General features: G+C 48.0%; 1 protein-coding gene across 1 annotated transcript in view; it reads left to right on the top strand.

Moving 5' to 3' along the window:
- Positions 1 to 27,662, top strand: part of PRKCI (protein kinase C iota) — a 210,894-nt gene that overhangs the window by 148,543 nt on the left and 34,689 nt on the right. The window contains exon 16 of the mRNA XM_078666177.1: positions 16,037 to 16,126. Coding sequence (XP_078522303.1) covers positions 16,037 to 16,126 — 90 coding nt within the window. The remainder of the gene's footprint in view (positions 1 to 16,036; positions 16,127 to 27,662) is intronic.

Consider the following 27,662-nt stretch of genomic DNA (forward strand, 5'->3'; position numbering starts at 1 on the left):
CACCCCCCCCCCTTTTCTAAGGTTCTACTTCTCTTGGGACACCGAGCACCTTGTTTGTTTGTATTTTCTGTCAAAAATATCATCAATTTAATAAAAGTGTTTCTTGACAATTCTACGAAGTGTATGGTTCTGGTTCTTTTTCTGACATTCAATTTCCACCCAAGTATATGCCATTGAGCGTTCCACTTATTAGTATCAATTGTCCACAGGAACCACTGTCTCCTGTTATATCTTACCTCCTTGGGCCCCATTACTAGCCTTGAACCAATGCTGATACAAACTTTCACTTCAGTATAGTCATCGGAGTAGATTGATGTTTACATAATCATGGGTGATTACCTCTGCTCTACAAATTCACATAACATGTTGCACTGAGAAATAACTAAAGCACAACCATTTGTTAAGCAGCCTGATTCGAAATCGATGCCTCTATCGGGACACAACTCTCCTTAGAGGCTGCATTCTCTTTTTAGTTTGAACTCTGAGCTGTAGCACTCCAGTATACAGATGACTATGTGGACGGGGTATTGCTTGCTTCCTCCTCATTAAACTGATAATGCCTTATAACTGGACATACTAAATGCTAGTGGGATTGACGCTTCCCCCGAAACCTAGCTCGACTCTCCACACAAGCCACCAACAGAACAAAGGTCCTTATTTGTGATGGTGGTTCGGAAGGTAGCTGAGATACCAGAATTAAAGTGGTCTTCCATTGATACGAAGACACATGTTCTGATGGAATTTCTCCAACCTGGGCAGGCAACATTGGATCTCTTACTCCCATTCAGTGTCTCCCTTATGTATGCCTTGATGGCTATGTGGTGGTAACCATGATCTTGTTCTCGTCAGTTAACAAGCAGCCGGGGACAGTCCCTCACCATGTGATCCATTTTTCCTCACCAAGTAACTAACTCCTGAAAGTCTTTCTGTGCAATAAGGTTAATCCCAATTCATTCCGACCTATCCCCCAGATGGAGAACACCAATGGCTTCATGCTTGTGACAAATTGATTTTTTAAATTGATTTTTTGTTAGCTTGGCACTGCGGTTCTGCTGTGCATGTGGCACCGGCAGACCTCACACGGAACAGCAAGGGTGCCATTACGCCAGATCCCCATCCCACCACGGCAGCCGCTGCCAAGCCCCTTTAGTTTATTCTCCGTGTCCAAGCAGTGGGAGACAGGATTCAAGATTTCCTCCCAGGTTGGCAATCCATTTTATCTGATAGATGGGTCTTACAGATTGTTTAATGGGGCTATACCCTGCCTTTCATTTCCTTCCTGCCCCACTATCCTCTGACTCTAGAATAAATTTCATAGGAGCATCTGTCTATCCTACTGCAGAAGTGCATCTTTTACTTTCCAAGTGTACCATTGAACAGGTACCAACTGAGAGGCAGGGACTGTTGTTCACTCCAATTCCTCATTCCGAAAAAGAGCATGGGCCTCTGGCCTGTTTAATGCTTTTCTGTGGAAGGGCAAATTTATAATGCTATCATTGGCTCAGATTCTATGTGCCTTGGACCCAGAAAACAGGATGGTGTCTCCAATACCTATCCTGCAATCCCAAAGGTGTTGCCTGCAGTTTGAGGTGTGCCAGGAACATTTTCAATTTGTTGTGCTCTCGTTCGGCCTCACCGTGGCCCCTAGAGTGTTCATGAAAGTGATGGTGGTGGTTGCTGCCCTTCGGAAGAGGCCTGGAGTTCCTGTATTTCGGTACCTTGATGACTGACTCCTGAAGGCGAGCTTTCAGAAGTTAGTTGTGGGCCGTCTCTGGTCGATGGTATAACTTTTAATAATGTTGGCTTTCACCATGAACAAGCTAAAGTGCTATCTGGTTCCTTTAAGAGGCTTCGCAATCCACGATGCAGTATGGTTAAAGGGGATTTTCTCCTGCATTCAGACTGATTCTCGTGTTTCAGGTTCAGTCGAGAATCTCAGTGAGAATGACTTTGAGGCTTCTTGCTCTCAGTACCTCATGCATCCTCCTTGTCAGCAAGGTATGTGGGCCTTGCATTGGAATCTGATATCCCTGTGAGCATAGTGTAAGAAATCGAGTTTGCAACAGCAGGGAAGGTGTTGAAGTTCAATCCAACACCTTACACCCCCTACAGCAAGTCATTTTCATTGTAATGGCTTGCGGGGTAAAAGCATGCGTTGTAATGCATGAGTTGTAACTGTTGTTTCCCATCCTAGCAAGCCTGCCACCACAGACTGGTTTCTGACCGCAAGTGGTGAGGGCCTTCGCTTTCCGGAGGTCAGGAAAAAATCCTGCTCGGGCAAAGGGTGTTTGCAGCCCCCTTCGCCGGACTGCCTGCAAATTAGCATTCCAAGACAGTGGCCCACTGACTTTTGCATGCAAATCTGGCTTCTCTCACAGGAGAGGATGCCGACAACCCCCGAAGTGGTCATATAGGGGGCGTATTGACCTCAGGGTTCAGTAGTCCATTGGCTGCTACCCTACACTCCCCTAACACCCCTAAATCTAGTATATAGGGGAGCCCTTGGCACCAGGATATTAGATCTTGCCAACCTAAAAGAAGGACTGAAGAGCCATGAAAAGCAAAAAGTAAAGTAAAGTAAAGTCCACATTTGTAAAGCGCACAATCACCCGTAAGGGTCTCTAGGCGCTGGGGGGCCGTCGGGAAGATTAAGCGAGCTATTGCCCAGAGTCACATGGTGCTGGGCTAACCTGCCGCCGGAGCCAAGAAGTGTGGAAGGAACTGATTTGGCGCCAACCCTTCTGGCCTGTTTGCTGTTCTGAACGATTGTGCCAGGGTGAACTAACCCTGTAAGCTTCTGCGCCTCCAAAAGCCTGAGAGGACTGCCAGCACTTATGCCAAGACTCCGGAACTCCTATGTAGCAGCAGAGCTGCTTTCCCGCAGGTACCAAAGCGAGAACTGTAGGAACTCTGGACCATGTACACCCGACACTGGCCATCACCATTGCACCCGTCGCTCCAATCCTGAGTTGAAATGGGCCATCTGTGTCAGCGTGGTCCTCCAGAGAAGGTGCCCACCTTTGGCTTGCCAGAAGGGGACTAATCAGTGCCTCCTGCAACCTCTGTGTGCAGCCCCCTGATCGTTAGTGGCTCGGCTGTGAAAAGCCGACTCCTCAAGACACCTCTGCACCCTTCGTCCTTGTCCGAGTGTAGGTGGACCAAAGGTGTCCTCCCACATCTCTGAGCATCATGAGACCTAAGCCTCCCTATTGGTTCAGCCTGACTGGTTCCCCAGTCCAAGCCTGCTGCCTCTTTTCGACCAGACCGATCCCCATTGACTAACATTGTTCACCCAACACTGAAAAGCATCTCTGCACCCGGCCGCCCCAGTGCCACTGAGGTGACCTGTTGGTGCTGCCCTGGACCTTGCCTCATACATACTTTAAGTCCAGGAGATTTGTCCCGTAAGATGCTGTGAAGTACCTGTGTGTCTTTCCTCCATAGGATAGCACTACCGCTTCTGAAATTGCATTGTGTTCATTTTTTTTAAACTGTAAAAATTCTTCTATCGAAACGTACTTAAGTTATTTAAAAATGCATGTTATTTTTATAAATTGGTGTGGATATCTTTGAGTCGAGAATATAATTTATTAACTGTGTATGCATCAAATCTCTTATCAGATAAGCCTAAGGCTGCTTCACCCCCCCCCCCCCCCCCCAGAGCACCTTGGGATTGCTAGAGCAAGCCCCTGTCTACGTATAAGGGAATACCTAGATACTTTGCACAGTATACCTCTGTTTGGTATACTATGTAAAGAGACAGCTTCCTGCTCCCAGCTTCAAACCTGCCTCTCCAACTCCATTCATGTTTCATGGGAGATGACCTGAGGTATGCAGTGATGTCTGACCAGTCCCATTATGTCCTAAGGTGAACCACTCTCCCTCCCCCATCCAGAGCTCACAGTAGTGACAGATTCATCTCTACTGGGTTGATGGGGTCATCTAAGCGTTGTGAAGAGCAGTGTTCTGTGGTGTCTAGAGGAGAGCTGGCACCACACCAGCCTGCTGGAGCTTTAGACTATTCATTGGGTCTGGAAGGCTTTCTTGCCATCTATTAAAGGGGAAGCTGGTGCAGGTCGTTGAAGACAACATGACTGCAATGTGGTACTGCAACAAACACTAAGGATGGGGTCCTCTGCCAATAGGCTGCATGTCTCTGGAGGTGACTGGAGCTGCAGAACATCTTCCTAGTAGCCATTAACTTGGCAGGGTACTTGAATGCCAGGGCAGACGTCATCTAGCAGTTTGAGCGACCATCATAATGTGGAGAGAAACCACTATATGTTTAGATGTCTACTAATTCATCCAAACCCAACCTCAAGAGGTAACCCTTCCTATTGTTAAAAGAACTCGAACCCAGTAGAACTAACTGGCGTCCTGCTTTATCATGGATTCCTCACCCAGAACACCTGTTGTGTCTAGGTGGACTCAACTTTCAATAGAAGGGAGCTCTTATTAGAGTTACATTTGGTGGTGGGATCTGTGCTAAACTTGAAGTTCTCTTGAGTCCCTTCTATATAAAGCAGTCTACTTCAGAGTACTCCTACAATATTAAAAACAAGGATGATGCCAATGGAGATGATTAGTGAGCCCCTGCATCAAAATTGGGTCTGAATTTTTCAACCAGCCGTGTACAGCCCAAAAGGGTCTGGTGGCTTTCATCAGGACCTACAATAACAGATCCCTGTGTGTTACATGGCAGGGGCTTTTCCTTATGCTGCAACTTGTAATCAACTAATTTAGTCACATTTGCTATTGTGCGTGTGGGACAAACACATACAGTCGTGCAAGTCAGACTTACACACCCACAGGGTTCATTGACCCTACTGTTACTTGTGGCTGGGGAGAAAAAGCTCAGCATAGAAATTCATAGTTCTGGGTCATGTTGTCCGGTAGATTCAAGGCCATTTCGCCATTAGTGAGTATTGCCCCTTGTGATGCATCTTCTATTATTTATTATTATTTATATTCTTATATAGCGCCTGAATAAACCCCCAAAGGGGTATCTCCGCGCTTTGCCAGTCAGAATATAGCTCCAGATGATCTTATTCAAGGGATAGTACATCATACAGGGAAGAAATTAGTTACTGGTAAATAAGTATGTTTTTAAGGTCTTCCGGAAAGTCAGGTGGCTAGTGAGTGATCTCAGCTCAAGAGGTAGAGAGTTCCAGAGCACTGGTCCCACATGAGCCAGCGCTCGGCCTCCTTGTCTGGACTTCTTTATTCTAGGTATCTGCAGTAGCTGTTGACTGCTAGAACGCAGAGAGCGCCCAGGTACGTGTGGCTGAAAAATTTCTGCCAAATATCTTGGGCCTTCGCCTATCACACTTTTGTGGATGGTGCATAGGGTCTTAAACTGCACTCGTTTCCTCACCGGTAACCAGTGGAGTCTAGTCAGCAGGGGGCGGGAAGGAGTCCTAGAGGGAACGTTCAGGACTGTCCTTGCCGCCGTATTTTGGACTACTTGTAACTTATTAAGTTGTCCTTCGTTGGCTCCTAAAAGAAGACCGTTACAGTAATCCACTCTGCTGATGACTAGCGCCTGCACAAGTGTTTTCCTGTGGCAATCTGGTAAATAGGGGAACACTCTTCTTAGCATCCCAATTGCCCGAAAGCAGGTACCAGCCACCTGGTTTACATGATCTTTAAACGTGAGTGTCTGATCTAGTAACACTCCCAAGTTTTTTACCGTACTCTTAGGGCTGGGAACGTACTCTGAGGGCCACCATTCAGGTGACCAGTGTGTTGCCGCTTGTCCAAACAGCATGACCTCTGTTTTCTCTACGTTGAATTGAAGACAGTTTGATGACATCCACTCTGATATTGCTCTAATTCCATCTGCAAATGTTCTTTTTATAGCAGGGGTCAGACTTTTAAAAGGAAAGAGGAGTTGGGTGTCGTCAGCGTACGACACCGGGGTAAACCCAAATGATCTTGCTAAGTTGGCCAAGGGGGCCACATACACATTGAAAAGTGTCGGGCTTAAGCATGAGCCCTGTGGCACTCCCTTGTTGAGCTCCCTATAGATGGATTTGTGGAAGCCCAGCCAAACTTCTTGGGAGCGACCGGATAGAAAACTTTCCATCCATGTCAGAGCCACTCCTTCCAAACCTACGTCCTTTAAACGATCGAGAAGCACCGTGTGAGACACCGTATCAAAAGCGGCGGAGAGATCCAACAGCACCAGAATCATAGAGCTGCCCTCATCCAGTGCCATTTTGATGTTATTGGTCACTGTTTGGAGGGCTGATTCGGTGCTGTGGTTAGGCCTGAACCCAGATTGCGTGTAGTCCAGGCCCTCCGTCGCTTCTAGATGTCCTGATAGATAAGTGTTCACGTGCTTCTCTGCTATTTTGCAGATATAAGGCAAAAGTGAAATGGGACGCAGGTTTGAGAGGTCAGTCCATGGGTAAGCCGCTTTTTTTCTGATTGGGTTTACCACCGCTCTTTTCCAGTCTGCCGGGACCTGTCCTTTCATGAGAGAGATGTTAATAACACTCTTTATGGAGGGTCCTAAGAGAGAAATCAGAGGGGCAACCATCTTGGCAGGGAGGAGGTCATGTGGAGATCCAGATTTAATATGGGCGATAAGGGAAAGAAGCTCTGCATTGTCAATTGGAGGAATAGCTAGCAGCGGATGTTTATTGTACTTTGGCGGGATCGGGGGTAGGGGCTTATTGGTATCACCCATGTTATTATTAGCTGCCACTATTCTTCCATAGATAGTATTTATTTTTTCCTCGAAGAATAGCAAGATTTCATGCATAGAATCTGCGAAAAATCGTCAGAGCTCTCTCATGCTGCGGGTTTTATGAAATTTGGGACAGTTACCCGCTTCTGTTAATTGTTGCATTAAATGGTGTTTCCTAGCTTGCTTTATGTTTTTATAGTATATTATTTGGGCATCTAGAAAAAGTGCTCGAGTCTCAGTTTTACTTCTCCTCCATTTTTTCTCTACTCGTCTACATTTCCGCTTCTCTTCTCTTAACTCAGGTGAGTACCAGCTCTCCTGCTTGGAGGAAGGATGCTGTTTGTGTGATTTTAAAGGGGCTATGATGTCGATGGCTCGCTTAATTGAATCATTAAGTTTAGCCAGCGCTGTATCTGCTGTGTCATCTGCCAATATGGCAGGTTGTATCCAAATTTCCTGTAGTTTATTGACTGAGATTTTATGCCATTGACGGCGCCAGGTAGGAGAAGATGGTGCTTTATTAATGGATCTTTTTGGAGTCAGTAAGTTAAATTCTAACAAGAAATGATCCGTCCAAAGAATCTCTTTTGCTGGAAGACAGGTTAATTTAGTACAGTTGGAAAAAACTAAGTCTAGCGTATGGCCGCCCCTATGTGTTGGTCCTTTATTTTGTAATTCTAGACCTAAGTTTGATCGATCCGTGAGTAGGGAAGTGGATTCGGATAGTTCTGGCTGATCTATATGGATGTTAAAATCTCCCAAGAGAATAAAGTCTTCTTTAGATTTAAGACGGGGAGCTAAAAGCTCTTGGAGAGTGAGCGCAAAGTCAGGGTTTGATCCTGGTGGTCGATAAGCCAGAGCGCCTTTCCAGGAAGTGTGGCTAGTTAGGTCGATTTAAAGATCATGATTTCTAGTTGTAGACTTCGATGTTGCTCGAGTATTGTGACCTTTATCTCGTCCTTATGTATTATGGCCAAACCACCACCTGTTTTCACTTCTCTGTCTAGATGTTTGAACTTATATCCAGATGGGATCCCCATTGCTATAGCTGTAATTGTGTGGGGCTTCATCCATGTTTCAGTAAGGAAACATATATCCGGCTGAATAGTTTTAACTAAATCCCAAACCTGATGCTGGTGTTTGGGTAGGGATCGTACATTTAGGAGGAAGCTCTTTAATCCGTCTAAGGGAGTGTTTCCCTCTGGTTGGATAATACTAGTGAGTGAATGACGTCGACACTGAAGACATGAAAAACCTCCCTCAACTGTCGACCAGGGTATTTTTGTGCAACATTCAAATAGTGGCTTGAGATCCCGTAAAGTTTGGGCGGAATAAGTTATATAATTTTCGCTCATACCTGTTAGAGCTGGGCGGACTGAGACGGAGTCCATGGCCCCTGTGCCCCGTCCTGTCGCAGACGGGCTGACTCAGGCGAGACTCCGGCGCTAGGGACGGCGGGACGGCGCTCCCGCAAACGCGACCGCTAGCGCGGTAGAGCGTCCCTTTCCTTTTATGTGGTCCACTAGAGCGCTCTCACCGCTCTGGGCCACACTCAAGATGGCCGCCGTGTAAAGATTTCCCAATCCCCAAATGAAGCCCAATAAAGCCTGAAAACGGCCGCTAGAGCCGTGAAATGACGGCGAAAATGCGTGCAGGAGTGCTAGGGGTGTGCTGTCTGCATTACAGGATGAAAAAAACAATTTTTTTAAAATGACGATTTTTGATTAAAAAAGCTTCAAACAGCTCACAAGAACAACAGTTTTTGGTAGCCCTTGACAGGTAGCGCTTCCAGATCGTATTTGGCACAGAATCTCGCGAGCGCTGACACAGGGCTCCTTTTATGGGGTCCACTAGAGCGCTCTCACCGCTCTGGGCCACACTCAAGATGGCCGCCGTGTAAAGATTTCCCAATCCCCAAATGAAGCCCAATAAAGCCCGAAAACGGCCGCTAGAACCGTGAAATGACGGCGAAAATGCGTGCAGGAGTGCTAGGGGTGTGCTGTCTGCATTACAGGATGAAAAAAACAATTTTTTAAAAATGACGATTTTTGATTAAAAAAGCTTCAAACAGCTCACAAGAACAACAGTTTTTGGTAGCCCTTGACCGGTAGAGCTTCCAGATCGTATTTGGCACAGAATCTACGCATGAGCAAACCTGTTCAAATCATTCTGTTTTAGACCGGTCCTAGGAAGGAGGTGGCATATGAAAATTGTCAAGATATAAAAAAAATATTGAACAGCGCTGGACTGTTCAGCTTATGGCATTGCCCTCAGAACTCCCCGATCTGACCTGGACGGTCGCCCCACCCGCCGCGTGGCTCCTCCTGATTGCACCCGGTCTCCCTGCTCCCACCGCCCGTTCGCCGCCACCCTGAGGCCGTGACCCCTGTGACTCCGTTTTTTCCTGTTCCTTCTCTGTGCCAGCAGTGTTGTTCTCCGCTCGTGTGGTACCCCTGATTGCTGTTTCCTTCCCCCCGTGTGGTGACCCTAATAGTTATTTATGTTTTTTTGCCGTTTCCCGCTTTCCCGCCGTGACATCCTGCTCCCCGCCGCTGCTCCCCTGCCGCTGCTTCCCTGCGGCCCCGCCCCCTCTCTCCTCTGGACCCTCTCCCCTTCCCATTCGCCACCCCGCTCCCGCCTCCCAGCTGCTCCTCCCTCCCTCCTCCCTCCCACTCTCCATTTATGGCAGAGTCCGCACGTACGCGCAGCGTTCACGCGCAATGGGCGCGCCGATGGTGCCCCGAAGGCGCGCTAAAGGCAAGCCCGTCTGCGCCCGTCTGTGCCTTGACCGCACCTAGCGCCAGGACCCCTGGTCCTCGCCGATGCCAGCACACCCGACGGACCTACGATGCCGCCACCCTCCACGCACTCAACGCCGGACGAAACGCCGCCTGCTACCAAGCTACCCCGAGGCGCACACACGGACCCTTCACCTGCCAAGCCTGCCGATTCACCTGCCTCCGAACCTGCACCGCACCCGCCAAGCCGAGCACAAGCAACAACCACCTCAAGTGCATCCTGCTCAACAACCGCTCCGTCCACAGGCACGCCGTGGAACTCTGGAACCTCCTCGACACAACATCACCAGAAGTCGCCTTACTCACGGAAACCTGGATGAACACCTCCTCAGCCCCTGACATCGCCATAGCCATCCCGGATGGCTACAAGATCACCCGGAGGGACCGCGTCAACCAAACCGGAGGAGGCATCGCTATCGTCTACAGAAACACCATCCGCATCACGACCAACTCCGACGACACCCTCAACGCCGCCGAACACCTTCACTTCCAGATCCACACCGACCCCAAGATCACCCTCAGAGGCACTCTCATCTACAGACCCCCAGGACCACGCACTTAATTCAGCGAAGCCATCGCAGACTTCATCAGCCCGCATGCCCTCACCTCCTCAGACTACATCCTCCCAGGGGACCTCAACTTCCACCTGGAGAACAACAAGGACCGCAACACCACCGCCCTGCTGGACAACCTCGCCAACCTCAGACTCAAGCAACTGGTGAACACCCCTACCCACTACGCCGGCCACAAGCTTGACCCCGTCTTCTCCTCCAGCAAGCACATCTCCATCAGCCACTCCACCGGACTACACTGGGCAGACCACAGCTGCGTCCACTTCAACTTCAGAAAAACACCGACTCACCACCACCCGCAACAGGTTCCCCGCAGAAGCTGGAGCAAGATCACCACCGACCAGCTCACCACCTCCCTCAGCCAGAACCCTCCTGTCAACACAACGGACCCCAACGAAGCAGCCCGCAACCTCACACAGTGGCTCACCGACTGCGCCGACGAACTCGCACCACAGAAGAACCCTCCCAGCAGACCCGGCAGCAGGAAAGCCTCGTGGTTTATCACCGACCTCAAAAACTCCAAGAAAACCTGCTGCACCCTCGAGAAAACCTGGCGCCACGACCAGACAACAGAACACATGACCACCCTCAAGAACGCCACCCGCATACACCACCAGCTGATACGCACCACCAAGAAGACAGCATTCAAAGAAAGACTGGACAACAACACCCACAACAGCAAGGAGCTCTTCAGCATCGTCAAAGAGCTCTCCAACCCCAGCGCCTGCAACGACGACATCACACCCTCGCAAGACCTCTGCGACTCACTCGCCTCGTTCTTCCACCGCAAGATCGCCGACATTCACAACAGCTTCGGCGCACAAACCACGCACCCAACCGCCGAACCAGCGCCCCCAACCACCACCCTCTGCAACTGGACCACGGTCAGCACCGAAGACACAACTCGCACGATGAACACCATATACTCCGGCTCCCCTACCGACCCATGCCCACACCACATCTTCAACAAAGCCGACTCCATCATCGCACCCCTACTCCGGAACATCATCAACAGCTCCTTCGCATCCGCCACCTTCCCGGAGAGCTGGAAACACGCCGAGCTGAGCGCCCTCCTCAAGAAACCCACCGCGGACCCCACGGACCTGAAGAACTTCCGCCCCATCTCGCTCCTTCCCTTTCCAGCCAAAGTCATCGAGAAGACCGTCAACAGACCACTCTCTCCGACTTCCTCGAGACCAACGGATCCCTCGACCCCTCACAGTCCGGCTTCCGAGCAAACCACAGCACCGAGACCGCCCTCATCGCAGCCACCGACGACATCAGGTCTCTGCTCGACAACGGGGAAACGGCTGCCCTCATCCTCCTGGACCTCTCAGCAGCCTTCGACACCGTCTGCCACCGCACCCTGATACAGTGCCTCAGCAACACCGGAATCCAAGGAGCGGCCCTGGAGTGGATCATCTCATTCCTCGCGGGAATAACCCAGGGATTCCGCCTCCCCCCGTTCCGATCCGCGGCCACCGAAGTCATCTGCGGCGTCGCAAAAGGATCCTCACTCAGCCCTACCCTCTTCAACGTCTACATGAACCCCCTCGCCGCCATCGCACGCAAACACAACCTCAACATCATCTCCTACGCCGACTACACCCAGCTGATCCTCTCCCTCACCAACGACCCCAACACCGGCAAAGCCAACCTCCAGGAAGGAATGAGAGACGTCGCAGAATGGATGAAGATCAGCCGCCTTAAACTGAACTCAGACAAGATGGAAGTCCTCATCCTCGGACCATCTCCCTCCGCGTGGGACGACTCCTGGTGGCCCCCTGCCCTGGGCAGCGCACCCAAACCAACAGACCACGCACGCAACCTGGGCTTCATCCTGGACTCCTCACTCACGATGACCAAGCAAGTGAACGCAGTCTCATCATCCTGCTTCAACACCCTGCGCATGCTCCGAAAGATCTTCCGATGGATCCCCACAGAAACCAGGAAGGCGGTCACCCAGGCCCTCGTCACCAGCCGTCTGGACTACGGGAACACCCTCTACGCTGGAACCACAGCCAAACTCCAGAAAAGACTCCAGCGCATTCAGAACGCCTCAGCACGACTCATCCTGGACATCCCTCGCCGCAGCCACATCTCTGCCCACCTGAAAGACCTGCACTGGCTCCCTGTCAACAAGAGGATCACGTTCAGACTCCTCACCCACGCACACAAGGCTCTCCACGACACAGGCCCGAAGTACCTCAACAGACGCCTCACATTCTACACACCCACCCGCCAGCTCCGATCCGCCAGCCTCGCCCTCGTCCCACGAATTCGGAAATCCACCGTCGGAGAAAGATCCTTCTCCTACCTGGCAGCCAAGACATGGAACTCCCTCCCCACTCACCAACAGCTGACCCTGGATCACCTCTCCTTCAGGAAACAACTCAAGACCTGGTTGTTCGAGCAATAGCGACTTTTACTGCATTATTGCACTCATTGGTCGGGTAAAATGCTCCTATCCTGTGTGCCATTACATTAGACCCCACTCCATAAGCTTATTACAATTATTACTTCCTATGAAAAACTTGAATTATAGACCGAAATGTATAACTTATTTTTTCCACTGGTGAAGTGGAATGTTACATTTTTACAGATCATTTGATTTCTTGTAATATATACATTATTTACAGTCCGCTTTGACGTTGAATGCAAACGGATAATGGTTCTACCTTGCTTTATTTTAGTAACCATGCACATCCGAAGTAATTAAACTCCTTTCATTCCCACAAAATGAGCAGCACAACCTTTCTAAAATAATTGACAATATTATTATTGGTGCAGTGAATGCCTGCAGGCTAATAGAGCCTGATCCTTTCCCTTAAAAGGGATGTGCTTGCTCCTCTAACAAGCACGAAATTTATGAGTTAGAAAATAAAATGTTCTTGGACATTCATTGCAAATTCAGCTAAGAGATATTTGGAAAATCATAAGTTGAGATTCTGGGTGGCCCCATGCTATGTTTGTGTAGTATGAGCTATATGAAATACACTTTGCCCTGGGGAACGAAAAGGCTCAACTACATTAGGGTACATCGACATAGAAGACTAGAGCTAAGCTGATACACAGCAATATGCTTTTATTCCACAACTAGAATTATGAAGTCAGTTGCATAATACTCTGCCATTAACGTGATATCTGATAGTGCCTTCTAGCCACAGATTCCTTGCCTCAGAATAATCCCCAGGCATCAGATGGATTCAGAAACTTTTCAAGCAGTACCTCTGCATGCCGGTAGGTGGCATCGTTTGGTTCCACATCTGCGTCCTCCGTGCCAGAAGTGATATGCGTGGTACCTATATAGGTGCCACCCCAGCATGCTGAGATCAGTTCTTTACTTTCCTCACCAGTCTCCGCAGATCCGCATGGAGATATCTTCAGTCTTTGGTTGACTGACTTTTTTCAACGTTTTCTCAAGCCCTTTATTTAGACTTTGTCTTCCATTGTGACCCAGATGTCCCCCAAAAAAACGGTGGGGTTTAAGCCCTGTGGTTCCTGTCACAGACAGATGTTTATGACAGACCCCCACCTGATTTGCCTTTGGTGCTTGGAGCGGGACCACAAATACAAGATTTGAGGACTGCTGCGCCATGAACCATTAGGTCCTGAGGGAGGGCTTCTTGCCCAAAGCCAGTCGTCTTCAAGATGCTCAAGGTCCTGGCTGCGAAAAAGGTCCCAGGTTCGTTCGTGGAGTCGATCCAGGCACTTGTCATCGTGTTAAAAATAGTTGGGTAAGGCACACCAGAATTCCATAGAAGTCGAAGCGCTCTTTGACTTCGCCATGCTGGACTAAATATTCGAACAAGGCGTGGGAACAATGTCATTCTAGGCCTCTCTCCTGCGCGGAAGCCTGCATCTGGGTCTGCTCTGCACTGCCATGACTTTCCTAGAGCCAGGGCAACCCCCACCGAACTCCTAGTGTTTCACTAGGCTGTTTCACTAGGCCATGCCCCTCTCTTTTGGGTGGCCTCAGTAGGTTCCCCACTGGATTTCCACCTATGGGTCTGCCACTAGCACCAGTTGGGCCTTCTGGATCCAGTTTCGGATCCAAAGCTATTCCGATCGAGAGACTGCAGGTGTTTTCCAGAAGGTATACATCGATTTGCCTCTTTTCAATTTTTTTACTTTCACACAGGACTACCACACGAGTCCAGACTGTGGGGGAAGGGCCTTCTATATACCCACACCGTCCCTACTAGAGTAGAGGAGGATCTCTCGTTCCTGTGAAATGCCAAGATTCTATAGACGACACCAGGGCATGAAACGTTGACCACCTTTGCTCAATTTCCCCTCTTTAGCCTCGACTCTTTAGTCATTCGTTATTTTAAATCATAGCAAAGGAACCCAGCCAATAAAAACATTTGGTGTGATAACGATAGCTATATTTAACCCACATGCACTTCTTCCCATCTCTACTCACTATACATGCGCCCCACTACTACTTTCCTGCTTCACATCAGCAAAAAGAGAAGATCTCCGACAAAGAGCCCCATTGCGGGGCCCATTGGGAATTACAGCACCGGCCCAACGAGGAGCTGCCCGATGATGAAGCATGACACCCCTCGGGGTATGTGAGGGCTCCTGCTCCTAATTGGAGCTATTCCATCTTTATTCCCTCTCTCCTTTGTGAACACTTGGCATCAACTATCAAACCCCTTTGGGAAATACTTACTCTTGTCCTTGCCATAGCTACCCGGGGCTCGTTTGCTGAACCTACCAAGCCCCAGCCCCTCTTTTTGTGATGAAAGGGTGTCAATATTACCATCTATATTGTGCCAAGTCTTATTCATATCTAGCAGTAAACATTTAACATCCATATCCTCTCTGTTGCCGGCATCAGGGTCCACTGCCACCTATCTCCCCACACTGGGGTGCTTTTACATTCTCTGGGCCTCAAACAACTTTGCTTTTCTTTGTTCTGCTTTACCCATAGTGAATATCTGTCTCGCGCAAAATCCAATGTGTAGTGCTTCAATGTTCCACCATAGCAAATTGGTCAAGTTGCTGCCTAATTATTAAGGGAAAAAGTGTCTCACCTCGTCGACATAGGGGCTTGACACTCCGAACCCACTCTGCAGATATGCTTTTTAGCACTGGATTAATCAGCCTCAATCAGAGCATGCTGCCTTGCGGCAAGGGCAAAGTCCCAGTGTTTTTCCACTGATGTTCACTTAACCCCGATTGCAATAGTCTCGGGCCCCTCTAGGTCCAGCCAGGCTCAGCCTGTTCATAAGAAGATTGCCCCTCAAGCCTCCCATCATGTTGTTTTTTTGTGCAGGTGCAGGTGCAGGCTATTGTCCCACCTGCAAGCACTGAAGTCTCAATTGTTGGAACCGGGACCTGGAGCAGGACTCCTGCATCTAGCAGCAGTGTTTGCCAATTTCTTCTGTGGATTTCCACGCTTGGTTCCCATGTTGTTCTCACAGGCCCCGTATGCTGACGCAGGTGGCTCCCACGTCATCCACCCTTCTGTCACGGGACTCGCTCCGACTCCTTCAATCCTTGCAGCTCCCCGTAGGTATATGGGAAGATACGACATCATTGGTAGTGTGCAAATATCTTGGTGAGGTCTGTATCTGTTGATGAAGAGGTTTTCAATCAATCTGTGCCCCCAACACAGGTGCTTTTAATAGCTAATATTGTACACATTTAGCAGAGATCAAGCTCAATTCCCTGCATCAGTGAGGAATTCACCTCCCCACAAAAGCACCCGAGGTGTGGCAGTATTGTTTTTCCTATAAATTGTGGGCAGTCCAGTCTGGGCAGCGGTTATTGAGGCACTCATTAAGGCCAAACATCATCTTCTTTTGATTGCCACTCTCCCATGTAAAACTATTGTTACAGATAAACAATAGTTTTCCTTGTTTATTGTGGTGCTAATTTTTCACTTGAGAATGTTGTTTTCTTTGGGGCTTCACTGTTTTGTGTAGATCTTATTAACAGGTGACTTTATTCTTTGTCCTATTAAGGACCCAAAGGACCGTTTAGGCTGTCATCCACAAACTGGATTTGCTGACATACAGGGCCATCCATTTTTCCGCAATGTTGATTGGGATCTGGTATGTATTTTATATAATTAAATATTTGTATGTATTTTAACCTGTTATAATGTAATGAAACAATTGCAAATCGTTTGTCAGCTAGATGAGTGCTCTCTTTGTGATTTACTGATGTGTGTACAGGTTTAGAATTGTTTAAAGCCATATTGATGTGCAGTTTTGACACAAATATCAAGTATGTGAAGTACATCACCTATTCTCTTAGTTGCATCGAAGAGAAGAGCAGCTTTATTAATAACATACTTTTGTGGTTATTACATTACTGATTTTTGTTTTCCTATAAACTCCTGTACTTCGCTTTCCAGTTTATAATCGTGTAAAGGGGTTGGAATGAGCAAAATTGCTCCACAACCTGGCTGTTACAGCCTAACAAACAATTAGTGACATGACATTCATTGCTGGATCTGTAGTGAAGCCCTTTGGCCATGTTGGCACTGAGATCAGGATGACCAAAAGCAGAGGAACCCCTCTATCAGATGGTTTGCTGCTAATGGGACTGTTTGCTACTTTACTCATACCTGTACTTCGAGGACCGTGTTCTGTCCAACCTACGTTATTCAGCTGTGGCTCACCCTACTATCAATACAAATTCAGTTCCTCCATGGAAGTGATGCTCATGTAGTGCTTACATCACTACCGTGCCATCTGGGCTAAGTACTGGAACACTTGCTATACTGCCCGTTTGAAAAAGATAATATTTATCACGTTTTTCTGACAGACTATCCATGTGGGGCCACTAAAAAATTAGGTTAAGTCTTGCTGTGTAATTCACGGAACACCTGCCAAAGAACAGCCTAAAGTAGTATCCGTAAGCTCTGATGATTGAATGCTTCCCCGCTGTTCCTTTTGTTTTGACACTAATTTTAATGAACTCACTCGCTGGGAGAATATGGCTCAGGCCTATCTAGGCCGCTCCTCCTCTGCCACAAAATGAAGTTTGCCAAGATCAAATAGTATAAAGGTCAGGTCCATTTTGCTTCTTTTTAGCAAACAATAAACATTTGGACATAGAGACTTAAACATCCAAAGTATACACCTTGATTGACTAAGTTAATGCACCAAGTGATGCGGTCTATGCCAGATAACACAATGGAGTCACAATAATCAAATAAGGTAGGTGAATAAATCTCAAGTCCATTTCAAGGGATACTCTAAGATGACGTTAGGTCAACTGAAAATACTGTCAGCCAACAGACACTTGACTGTACTGTGAACTCTGAGATAAATGTGTTTTTGTAACTGGCTCGCAAAACAAAATCCAGTTTGAGCTTCTGTAGGACATGGCGAAATATTTGAGGGCCATCGATCAGATGTTCAACCCAATTGTTGATTGGGGTCAAGCTCAAGTTGAAAATATGTTCTTCCTGCTCCTGCCCATCCTGCAGCTTGCTGTGCGCACTTCATATAGCCAGAGCTGCCATGCACCCATAGTGTGCAGGGCAAGTACAGCAGTTTTGTAGGTTGGAAAAGATCAGAGTCTAAGCTTGTCTCTCAGAGCATTTTCCTTGCATGCTGCAGTTGGTAGTCGGGGAGCTTGCGGAGCAGTGCATACCAATGCCAATAGAGTGGCCCAGGAGGTCCAGACATTGCAAGCTGTTTCATATGTAGTTGTGCTTCTCCATATCACAAAATGTGCCAGTTTCCCACCTGCCTAAAAGAACAAAAAATTAAGATGAGGGAGAAATTGTAACCAATAACGGAATGTAAAGAATTGGACCGATAGGTATCCCACTCTCTCCCTGTTCCACAGCTAGATATTGTGTCAGTGTGAGGAAAGCAAATGTGGAGGAATAGAGCCCACAGTAATTACCAAAGAATACAATTAATTCAATCAAACCTGCCATTACTTTGTTGTTTTTTTACAGAAATATTAAAATCTTTGTTGGACAGTTCAAAATTTAAATGAATACTAGAATGACTAGTTCTTCAATATTTGCCAGCTTGAAAGGCAGGGGCATCAACGTAATGGTCAGCCTCTAAGACAAATAGTGTGCAAAGCTAAATTTGCATTTCCAATACTGCATTATTGAAGTGAATAATTCGACTAGGAAGCTCTTCTAGACATGTAAAGAACTAACAAACGTTACTGCCACTTCACCCAAGCCTTAATGGGGACGACCTAATTGACCTACTTTCATAACAAAAAAGCCATTGGATGAGCCAGCATAACTGCTTCCTCCAGCTCGGCTGACCCTCAATTACAACAACCCCAAGTTCCATCAGATTCACTGACCTGTCCTGTACCCTAGAAGTGGAAATAAGTGAAATTGCAAATATCCGAAATCCGGCCGCATTGTCTCCAAGAAATCTGCAATGCCTAGGTCCTTCAACTCTGCCAAGCAGTTCTTACAACCATTATTACTAAATTTGTCAATGCCTCTCTTCAGCATTGTGAGGAAACACGCTCAAACATGGTAGGATAATCCCACCTTTCGAAAAAGGCCAATTCTGTCCCAAAATTGCCTACAATTATTCACTGATTTCTCATTTTCCCTGCCTGTCCAGAATACTGGAATCTATGGTCCACTACTAACTGTCATTTCACTTGGAACATCGCAACGTCCTATGTGAACTTTAATCTGGGTTTTGCCATCTCGAGGACCAGGGACCACTACTGACACTACCAGAAAAACATACACTCACTAGATAAATGCAAGCTTGTGCTTGGATTCTTCTTGATCTCTCTGCAGCATTCGATATAGCAGCACAGACTGGTGTGTGAATGGAACTACCCTAAAGTAGTTTCCTTATTTCTAGTGAACAGGTCTCACCAGTGAATGTGTTCCCCCTCGTATCTGGCTCTCACCCATATCCTGCTCCAACAACATTACCTGAAATGGCCCACAATGATACTCCTATAACCCTCTACAAAATCTGCATATTCCTACTTGCAGATATATTTGAAAGCCTTAACTTGGCATATCCTATGTATGCAGGTGACACTTAAGTGGCTACTGGAGGAGGAGACTGAAACAGCTTCCCTTGAGTCAGGTTGCCCTGCACACCCCACCAAGTCGGCACCACTGCAGCTTCACTGGAGATCCTGACTGACTCCCTGAGTTCTCAATTGTGCTGAAACCACTGCCTGCGGAAGCACCACTGGAGTGCCCTCATGTGCCAGCGCGCATGACTGACCAACAGTATGCAGGAAGCGAACAGACCGAGCAGGCAAAGGCCATCAGGACCGAAACAACAGCTCCTTTGTGAAACAAAGGAATCATCTCTTGAATGTCAAGAATTCTTTGAGGAGGAGGAAAAGCTTGACACACAGTAGTATCCAGTACCGCACCTATGAACATGTTGCGCTGAGAGGGCACCAGGTGAGATTTGGGCACATTTATTGAAAAGCCAAAGTTGAACAGTTGAGTCGTTACATGCAGATGATGAAGGACCATCTCCGGCGACTCCTCTTTGACCAGCCAGTCTTCCCCGATCTTCTGAGATGAGCTGCCACCACTGCCATCAACTTTGTGAAGACTCTAGGTGCAGTAGTAAGACCAAACTGCAGGACCGCAAACTGGTAGTGCTTCGACCCCGCACCGTAAAACGGAGATACTTCCTGTGCGACTTCAGTACGGGAATATGAAAATACGCACCCTTTAAATTGATCTACATCATCCAGTCCTCTTGCTGGACCTGAGCAAGGGTCAGCATCTTGACTTTCTCCTGTTTGAGGCAAAAATTCAAGACCCTGAGGTCCAGGATCGGATGTAACCTGCCATCCTTCTTTGGGATCAGGAAATACCGGCAGTAGCATCCCTGACCCATTTCCTGCTCCGGGACCCCCTCTATCGCACCTTTCTGTAAGAGCACAAGGACTTCCTTCTGAAGGAGAAGTAAATGGTCCTCTGAACAAAAACCTGTGCAAGGAGGGTAAGGTGGAAGAATTTCCTGAAAAGGAAGGGTGTACCCGTTCTCTACAAGGTTTAAAACCCAAAGGTCTGACTTGACCGATTTCCAACCCTGTAGAAAATGAGACAACCGACCCCCTACAGGACCTACATGATCCAGGATGGGGAATCTAGGGCTGCTTTCCTGCATTACCAGGGGGAGCAGGGGAGGTAGAGAAGGAGGCGAGATTGCAGGTAGACCCACTTTGGCGACCCTCTACTCTTCCTCTATAGGACTTATAGAGCAGATTTTGCTGCTGCTGAGGTTGTCGAAAGCTACGAAAGGAAGACCTTCCAAATCCACAATATTTTTTGTATCCAAACCCCCTTGACTGGGTTTGCAGTCCTAAAGACTTAGCCGAAGGTCTACTGTCTTTAAACCTTTGAAGGGCAGAATCTGCCTTCTCTCCGAAAAGCTTTGACCCATCAAAAGGCAAATCAAGCCGAGTAGCTTGAACATCCGGGGAAAACCCAGAGGATCTAAGCCAAGCTTGCCTCCTGGTAGCAATGGAGGAACCCATAACTCTGGCCACTGAATCAGCCGTATCCAGGCCAGATTGAATAACCGGTCTAGCAGCCGCCTGAGCATCTGACAGAACCTCCATAAAATTACCCCGCTCTTCATCGGGTAACTTGGGTGCCAATTGCTTAGCTGAGTCCATCAAGGCATGTATATAACGGCCCAACAAACAGGTAGCATTGGTAGATTTAAGAGCCATATTTGAAGATAAAAAGACTTTCTTAGCAGACTGCTCCAGTTATTAGGTCTCGCCTGATCTAGCGCATGTGCTGGAACAGGCGAGACATTTAGTAAAAGGGCTTGAAAAAGTCTGACCACAGCTTTTTGGGTGGCCTCGGGCGTGTGGTTATTCGCACAAGGACGAGCAGAGGCGCCATATGGCTTTCCTCTCTCGTCCTGGTGCACGCACATCGCACACCACTCGCAGCTGCTTTCACTTTTGCTGTTTCACTTGTTAATTATTTTTGGCCAGTAGGTGGCAGCATGGGCGAATCTTTCACCATTCACGGCATTTAAGCTGTTTTATTCTTCTAATGTATCTCATTGACGAGCATGTTTTCGGCTTTGATCTATTTTGAGCTGTTTTTAGGATACTCTACTTACTATTTTAAATCCGTTGACTTTGGGTATTTTAGTTTCCGTGTTATCGCGAGCTTGGTATAGCTTCGGTATTATTATGGGTTACAGACTTTGGCGGCTCACATTGAACCTGTTTTATCATCGAAATGAGGCATTGCTTTTCCAATCTGCAGCTGTGTACATAGGCGTGCGCGCCCCAGGCCTCTGATATTACAACCCACCCATAATGCACACATGGAGGTGGTATGTCTGTCCAATATCAGAATTACTAGTTGAGCTGAAAGTCGATCGTGCAGAGGAAGGAAGTACACAGTTCATTTGAAGATCGGTCATAGGCTATGGCATAACTCCCTTTGCACACCCGGGGGTTCCAGGGTGACCCCTAACAGTTAGTTTGTCAGCTCAGTTCCCTTTACTGTTACTCCTGACTTCTTGGCACCATACGTTAGATGGCCTTTCCTTGCCATCCCATGTACTTGTGGGGAATAAATGCACACGCTTCCAAGTGTACAACTTCCTTTACTCTCAACTCTATGTTGGGGCCGGACAGCACGGAAACAGCAACTTTTTATGAGCTCAGCCAGCTTTAACAGTGTTCCTCCTAAGCACTTCTGGTCAGCACTCGCTCATCTTGCACTATCCTTCTGCCCCATGTTGTCTTTGAATAGCTCCCTACTCCGCATCAGCACAAAAGGACTGTACCCAGTGAGCGAAGGTGTCCATCTCTATGTCCCCAACATTTTCTTCAACACTACCTCCCATCCCTTCTTATTTTCTCAAGCGGTTTGGCTGGTGCCTTTCAGTACCCGATTAAATCGCTCCACTGCCCCTTTCCCTGCTGGGTGATCTACAGAAGGATAGACATGCTTCACCACATTTATTTTAGAAAGCAACCATCCCACTCACTTTTTGGCAGTTCTCTAGTGGGTAACAGCATATGGCTTAAACAATCAACAACTTTGTTCTGTACACCTGGCACATATTTGATAATTATAATCTTGTAACTGCATAGAAATCCTGCCAATTCTTGCAGACGCCTTCACAAACCCTTCTGTTGTAAGCAAATTTACCATTGCTTTGTGGTCCATTCTACATCAAACTCAGTACCCAAGTGCCTGAAAAGGCTCCGTATCCCACACACAAGCTAGTATGTCTCATTCACTCTTACAGAATGCGCCTCTTCTGTGGTTGTAAGGCTTCTTGATGCTAACTCAATTACATACTCTTTCTCTACCTTTCTTCTGCTTGTGCACTGCACCCAAACCCTTTCCACTGGCATCCACAGTAAGAATGCGGCATAGTTCAGGAGCAAACCCCTGAATGGGTGCTGAACTAAAAATTTAATTCTTTATGTTCTGTCTACCTCTAGCCATACAACACTTCCATAACAAAATACTTATAAGGTCCCAAAAGCAAGACCTATTGGCTATGCCAATGCTTGTTTAGAGTCTGTCCGCAGGAGCCTGGGAAAAGCATCCGGACGCCTGCACCACCAAACTTTCTGGAGAAGGATGAGAAGACCGAAAGAGAGGATCCCCTAGAGCAGACCTATACCTTCTTGCCACCGATTTAGACACAGTAGGAGAAGAGGGTGATTTCCGCCATACCTCAAGAATAGGTTCAGTCAAGGCTTCATTAAAAGGTAACAAGGACTCAACTATTAAAGAAGGCGAATGTAAAACTTCAGTGAGTAAATTTGGCCTATACTCAGCAGTTGGTAACTGTAAGTCCAAAAGCTCCGCCGCCTTACTTATAACAGTATGGTATAGGGCTACCTCTTGAGGTGGAGAAGCCCTTGTGGAAGAAAGCTCCCACTCAGGAGAAGTGTCCAGCCCACTAGCATACTGTATGTCTTCAAAATCATCCACTGATTCTTCTATTTCACCCTCTTCAACCTCCTGCCTGTGATACTGCTCTTCCTCCAGCAGTCTCTGCGCCTCTCTCCTTGATCGAAATCTAGGATTCGGCATCGGAGGCGCCACCCGCAGTGCCCACATCTCTGGAGCCGGCGTCGAAGTAGGATCCGAAGAAGGAATCGGCGCGCACAAGGCCGAAAGGAAGGTCCACCAGACGGCACCGGGGACTCCATGAACGGCATCGAAACTCTGGGAGCCGAAAACTGCTATGACTGCGCCATCGGCATGAATGGCACAAAGAGTGCCTGGGCATAGTGCTGAGGCACACCCAAGTTGAAGGCCAGCGGACCCACGGGACCCGAAGGTGCTCCGGAGGGGAAGGCTGCCTTAGGAAAGACTCCGCGTAGGATCTGATACTGGAGTTGTAAATTGCGGGAATGGATTTGACATAGAATCCTAACAAGGAGCATCCGGAGTCGGAACAGCTGGATCCACTGGAGCCACAGGATCGACCTCGTGCACAGGAGAAGCAGGAGAAGAAACAATCTGGAGTGGTAACTCTTCCGAATCCGACGAACCCCTTGGCGCCGAAGCCTGCGCCGGAGTGCCTTTTGGAGAAGGAGTTCTCTCCGGAGTCACGCGAGGAGAAGGCGAAGGAGACCCAAGTTTTTTTTTTTATGACGTCGAGGGGCTGGCGAAGGCGACCTCGAAGCCTTACCCTTCGACGAGCGGCGCAGAGATCCATGTCTTCTCTTCTTTTGTTTCCTCGACTTTGACTTAGCTCTTCTTCGGCCTCTTTCTTCCTTCTTCACCTTAGCCATAAAGAGCTTAGCTTCCCGTTCCTTAAGAGCCTTAGGGTTCATCTTCCTGCAACTGGAACAGTCCTCCACGTAGTGATTAGACGACAAACACCATAAGCAGTCTTCATGGGGGTCAGTGATGGACATGTGACCCTCACACTCTCTGCAGGGCTTGATTCTAGACTTCCTCGAAGACGACATCCTAACAGCAACAGATTAAAGATAGAATCAACAACAAAGTATCTCAACAGTATGGAGAGAGCCAGAAAACCGTTATGCATCGACGGTGCGGAAAAAAGGGAACTGACGTCATCACGCAGACGAGGCTCTCTTATGGCTCCGGTGACGTCATGCAGAGTTGCGAGCGGAGCCGTGGCATTGTGACGTCCTCGTCGGCGTAGAGAGCTAGGAAAAATTCTGCAGATTGCTGGCGCCGGGGATAGTCATAAGGTGAGGAATCCACAGGCAAATGTATCCATCAGAACAGGTAGGTTCCCCATGTCTGATGGCCACCAGTCTGGAAACCAAAAGGAGGTATTGTTACCTAGAAGCAATACTTTAATTTTGCCATAGTTTAATTTTAAACCATTATTGGTCATCTGGTAACTAACCTTTTGCATACAGCTGCGAAATTTGTCAGCTGATTCCCGCTGGTTTTCGACCAAGAAGGTAATAACAAATTGAGAGAGAGGGAAAAGGACACTCTTGGTTCCCTGTTAAATCTTGTAAAACAACAAAAGAGTGTCGTGAGAGAAGTGTGTAAGCACTAGACACAGAGAAGAAATCTCCCTGAAGAAGTCACAGTGGAAATCAGTGGTTTTTTTTTAGGAAGCCCTCACTCACCACCCTGGGTGGTGACATGCTTCATCATCGGGCCCACCAGGAGAAGCCGAATGCCTCCCTGGTGTGCTACAACGCCAGATTACTGCGGAGCAGGTTCTTTGTGGCAAAAGTGTCAAAAAGAAATGTGAATTAAAAATGTCAGAAACTGTACCATACTGAAAATCTTTTATTCAATGGTCAGTTTGACATAAGTAAAATATGTGTGGGAAACTTACCAGTTAATGACTCGGTTGTTTCCACTTAAAGTGGGGTCAACATGTTTCTGCCCGTCTGTGTCATTTACTGGGCTTTCATCAGGACCGTCAGGTGGTGTACCTCGGCGGTATGGGCGCGCTAAGGCCCACCCTTACCAGAGGACGTGAAAGTTAAAAACAAGTGTGTAAAATAAAGTGCAAAAACCAAACAAAAGTGATGGGAAACCTTCAATTTGAGGTCCCTGTACTGTTTGTAATGCACAAGATCCACACCCCATGGGTCTCGGGAGGGGGGGAAAGCGACAATGGCACACCGCCCGCAACGCCTGCCACCCGTTTTGCACCTAGCGTCTCCTGCTACCGGACCCCGTGGATAATCCACTCCAATCTTTTTGACACTTTTGCCACAAAGAACCTGCTCCGCAGTAATCTGGCGTTGTAGCACACCAGGGAGGCATTCGAGTTCTCCTGGTGGGCCCGATGATGAAGCATGTCACCACCCAGGGTGGTGAGTGAGGGCTTCCTAAAAAAAACCCGCTGATTTCCACTGTGAATTCTTCAGGGAGATTTCTTCTCTGTGTCTAGTGCTTACACACTTCTCTCACGACACTCTTTTGTTGTTTTACAAGTTTCGACCAAGAAGACCATGATCTGGGTGTCATCTGCATAGCTAATCACTGAAAACTCAAATGGTTTTATAAGATTGGCTAGGGGTGTAACATACAAGTTGAAAAGGGTAGGGCTCAGTGAAGAGCCCTGGGGTACTCCACAAGGAAGAGAGAATTGACTGGAAGAGTAATTATCCATGGATACAAATAGCTCTCTCTTGAATAGAAAAGATTTAAGCAGCGCAAGAGCTGAGCCTCTGATTCCCAGACAATCTATACGGTTGATCAGTACTTGTTATCGACCATATCAAATGCGGCCGAGATGTCTTACAAAATCAGTGCCGCATGATTACCCCCATCAAGAATAGCTCTCAGTTGCCCCAGTATTGGACCTTTCATAGATTCCCATGCTTTGTATCATTCCCCGTCGTCGGAATGGGAGCCTCGGTAGTATCACAACCATAGAAACAAAAGAGAAAAATAGGCCTAGGCCTCATCTCATTTTGTATCCTATTACCCTCTTTTTGTAAAGGAGACCAAACTTTTGTAAGGACCAATCAGAGCAGCCTCACCCCATAGAACCTTCCTGAGAGAGCTCAGAGCCTCAGATTTTTCTACCGCACGTTGTGCTAGGGAGTCTCCACTGAGCTCTACTCAGTTTTCTAAATCTTACTGGTTAATTCTTCTATTTTTCTACTGAAATCAAGTCATGTCTGACAAGGAGAAGAAGGCCTTATTCAGGTCCTGTGCCTCTTGTGGGAAAAAACGACTTTTTGTGGAAGATGAGCATGACAACTGTATTTATTGCTTATACCCTGACCACAAGGCCACGGACTGCAAAATTTGTAGAACCTTCTCTACCAAGACACTTTGTGACCGAGAGGGTCGGCTTTTGACCTAGCTTCAAAAGATGAAGACTCGGAAGGAGGTGCTCTCATCAGATGAAGAGGATTCAACATCTTTAGCATCCTCTCACAGATCCAGGAAGAGGGGTAGGTCTCCCCCTGGTTCTTCTTCAGCTGAGCCCCCTCTTAAGGCCCCTCATAAGATCTCTGACAGGTCTGAGAGGGCTGGTCCCCTTCAATCTCCTCACGGAAGTGAAAAGGAGAGGCAGGGACAGGCTGCTGGATTGGTTACAGCCTCAAAGGACAAAAAGGAGGTTACTATCACTTCTCCTCCATCCAAAAAGGAAAAAAACGGTGACAAATACTCTTCTGTCACTCCAGGAACCGGGCCGGAGAAAAAACAGCGTCCGTTGACGACGAAAACATCAGGTACGTCGACGACGATTGCTTCTGTGAAAATTCCCGCTGTTTCCTTGGCTCCGTCGATGGGCTCGTCGTCGGTAGCGATCTCCACGTCGACGACTTCGTCGTCATTCAAGGTTCCCGGTTCGTCGACGATAGCTTCCTCCCCGTCGACGACGATGAGCTCCGGTAAGGTGCTGTCGACGGCCTCGTCGACGACAAAAACTACGTAGACGACAACTTCGACGCTGATGGTGATGACGACGAGTTCGTCTACAAAACCGTCGACGAAGATTTCGTCGACGAAGGCTGCTGTACCGTCGACGATTCCATCGACAATACCGTCGACGACTGCTGCACCGTAGACTACGGCTCCGTCGACGAGACCGCCGACGGGTCAAAAAATGCATTTTCCATTGCAGAAGATGAAAATTACACCGGAAATGACGTCTCTGCGACGAGTTTCGGCGCATCCACCGACAATGCTTCTGGATGATGAGTCTGAGGAGGATGAGGATGAGAGTGGCCATTATGGGGATGCCTACAGTCCCTCAGACTTGAATGTAAAATTGCAGGAGACGGACACGGAGGAATATTACGAGCATGCAGGTGGCCAACAGTTTCATCGCTATGTTCCACAAGAGCGACGTACGCCTGGTTTAGGCAGGACATGGTGGCCATGCCCGCCTCTCTCGGCTCTGATCTACAGATGATGCTGCAGGATTATCGAAACAGGTTTCCTTCGGAACCTTCAATGCAGTCTGCGCAACCTCCACCTCAGGTGTTGTCACAAGCACAGCCAGTTATCGGTCTGCCTCCTTTGCCAGTGGTGCCCCTCACACCACCACCGGTGATACCTATGGTCAATTCCCGGACACCGGATCCCGAACCAGCCAATACTGTCCAGCAGGATACCTCTTCGGACGATGAGGCTGTACAGGTGGATCCCTTGACTGATCCATTGCAGGACCCAGACTTGGATCAGGGTGACAGTGGGCT

The sequence above is a fragment of the Lissotriton helveticus genome, chromosome 11 (assembly GCF_964261635.1).
Source record: "Lissotriton helveticus chromosome 11, aLisHel1.1, whole genome shotgun sequence".
NCBI classification, from domain to species: Eukaryota; Metazoa; Chordata; class Amphibia; order Caudata; family Salamandridae; genus Lissotriton; species Lissotriton helveticus.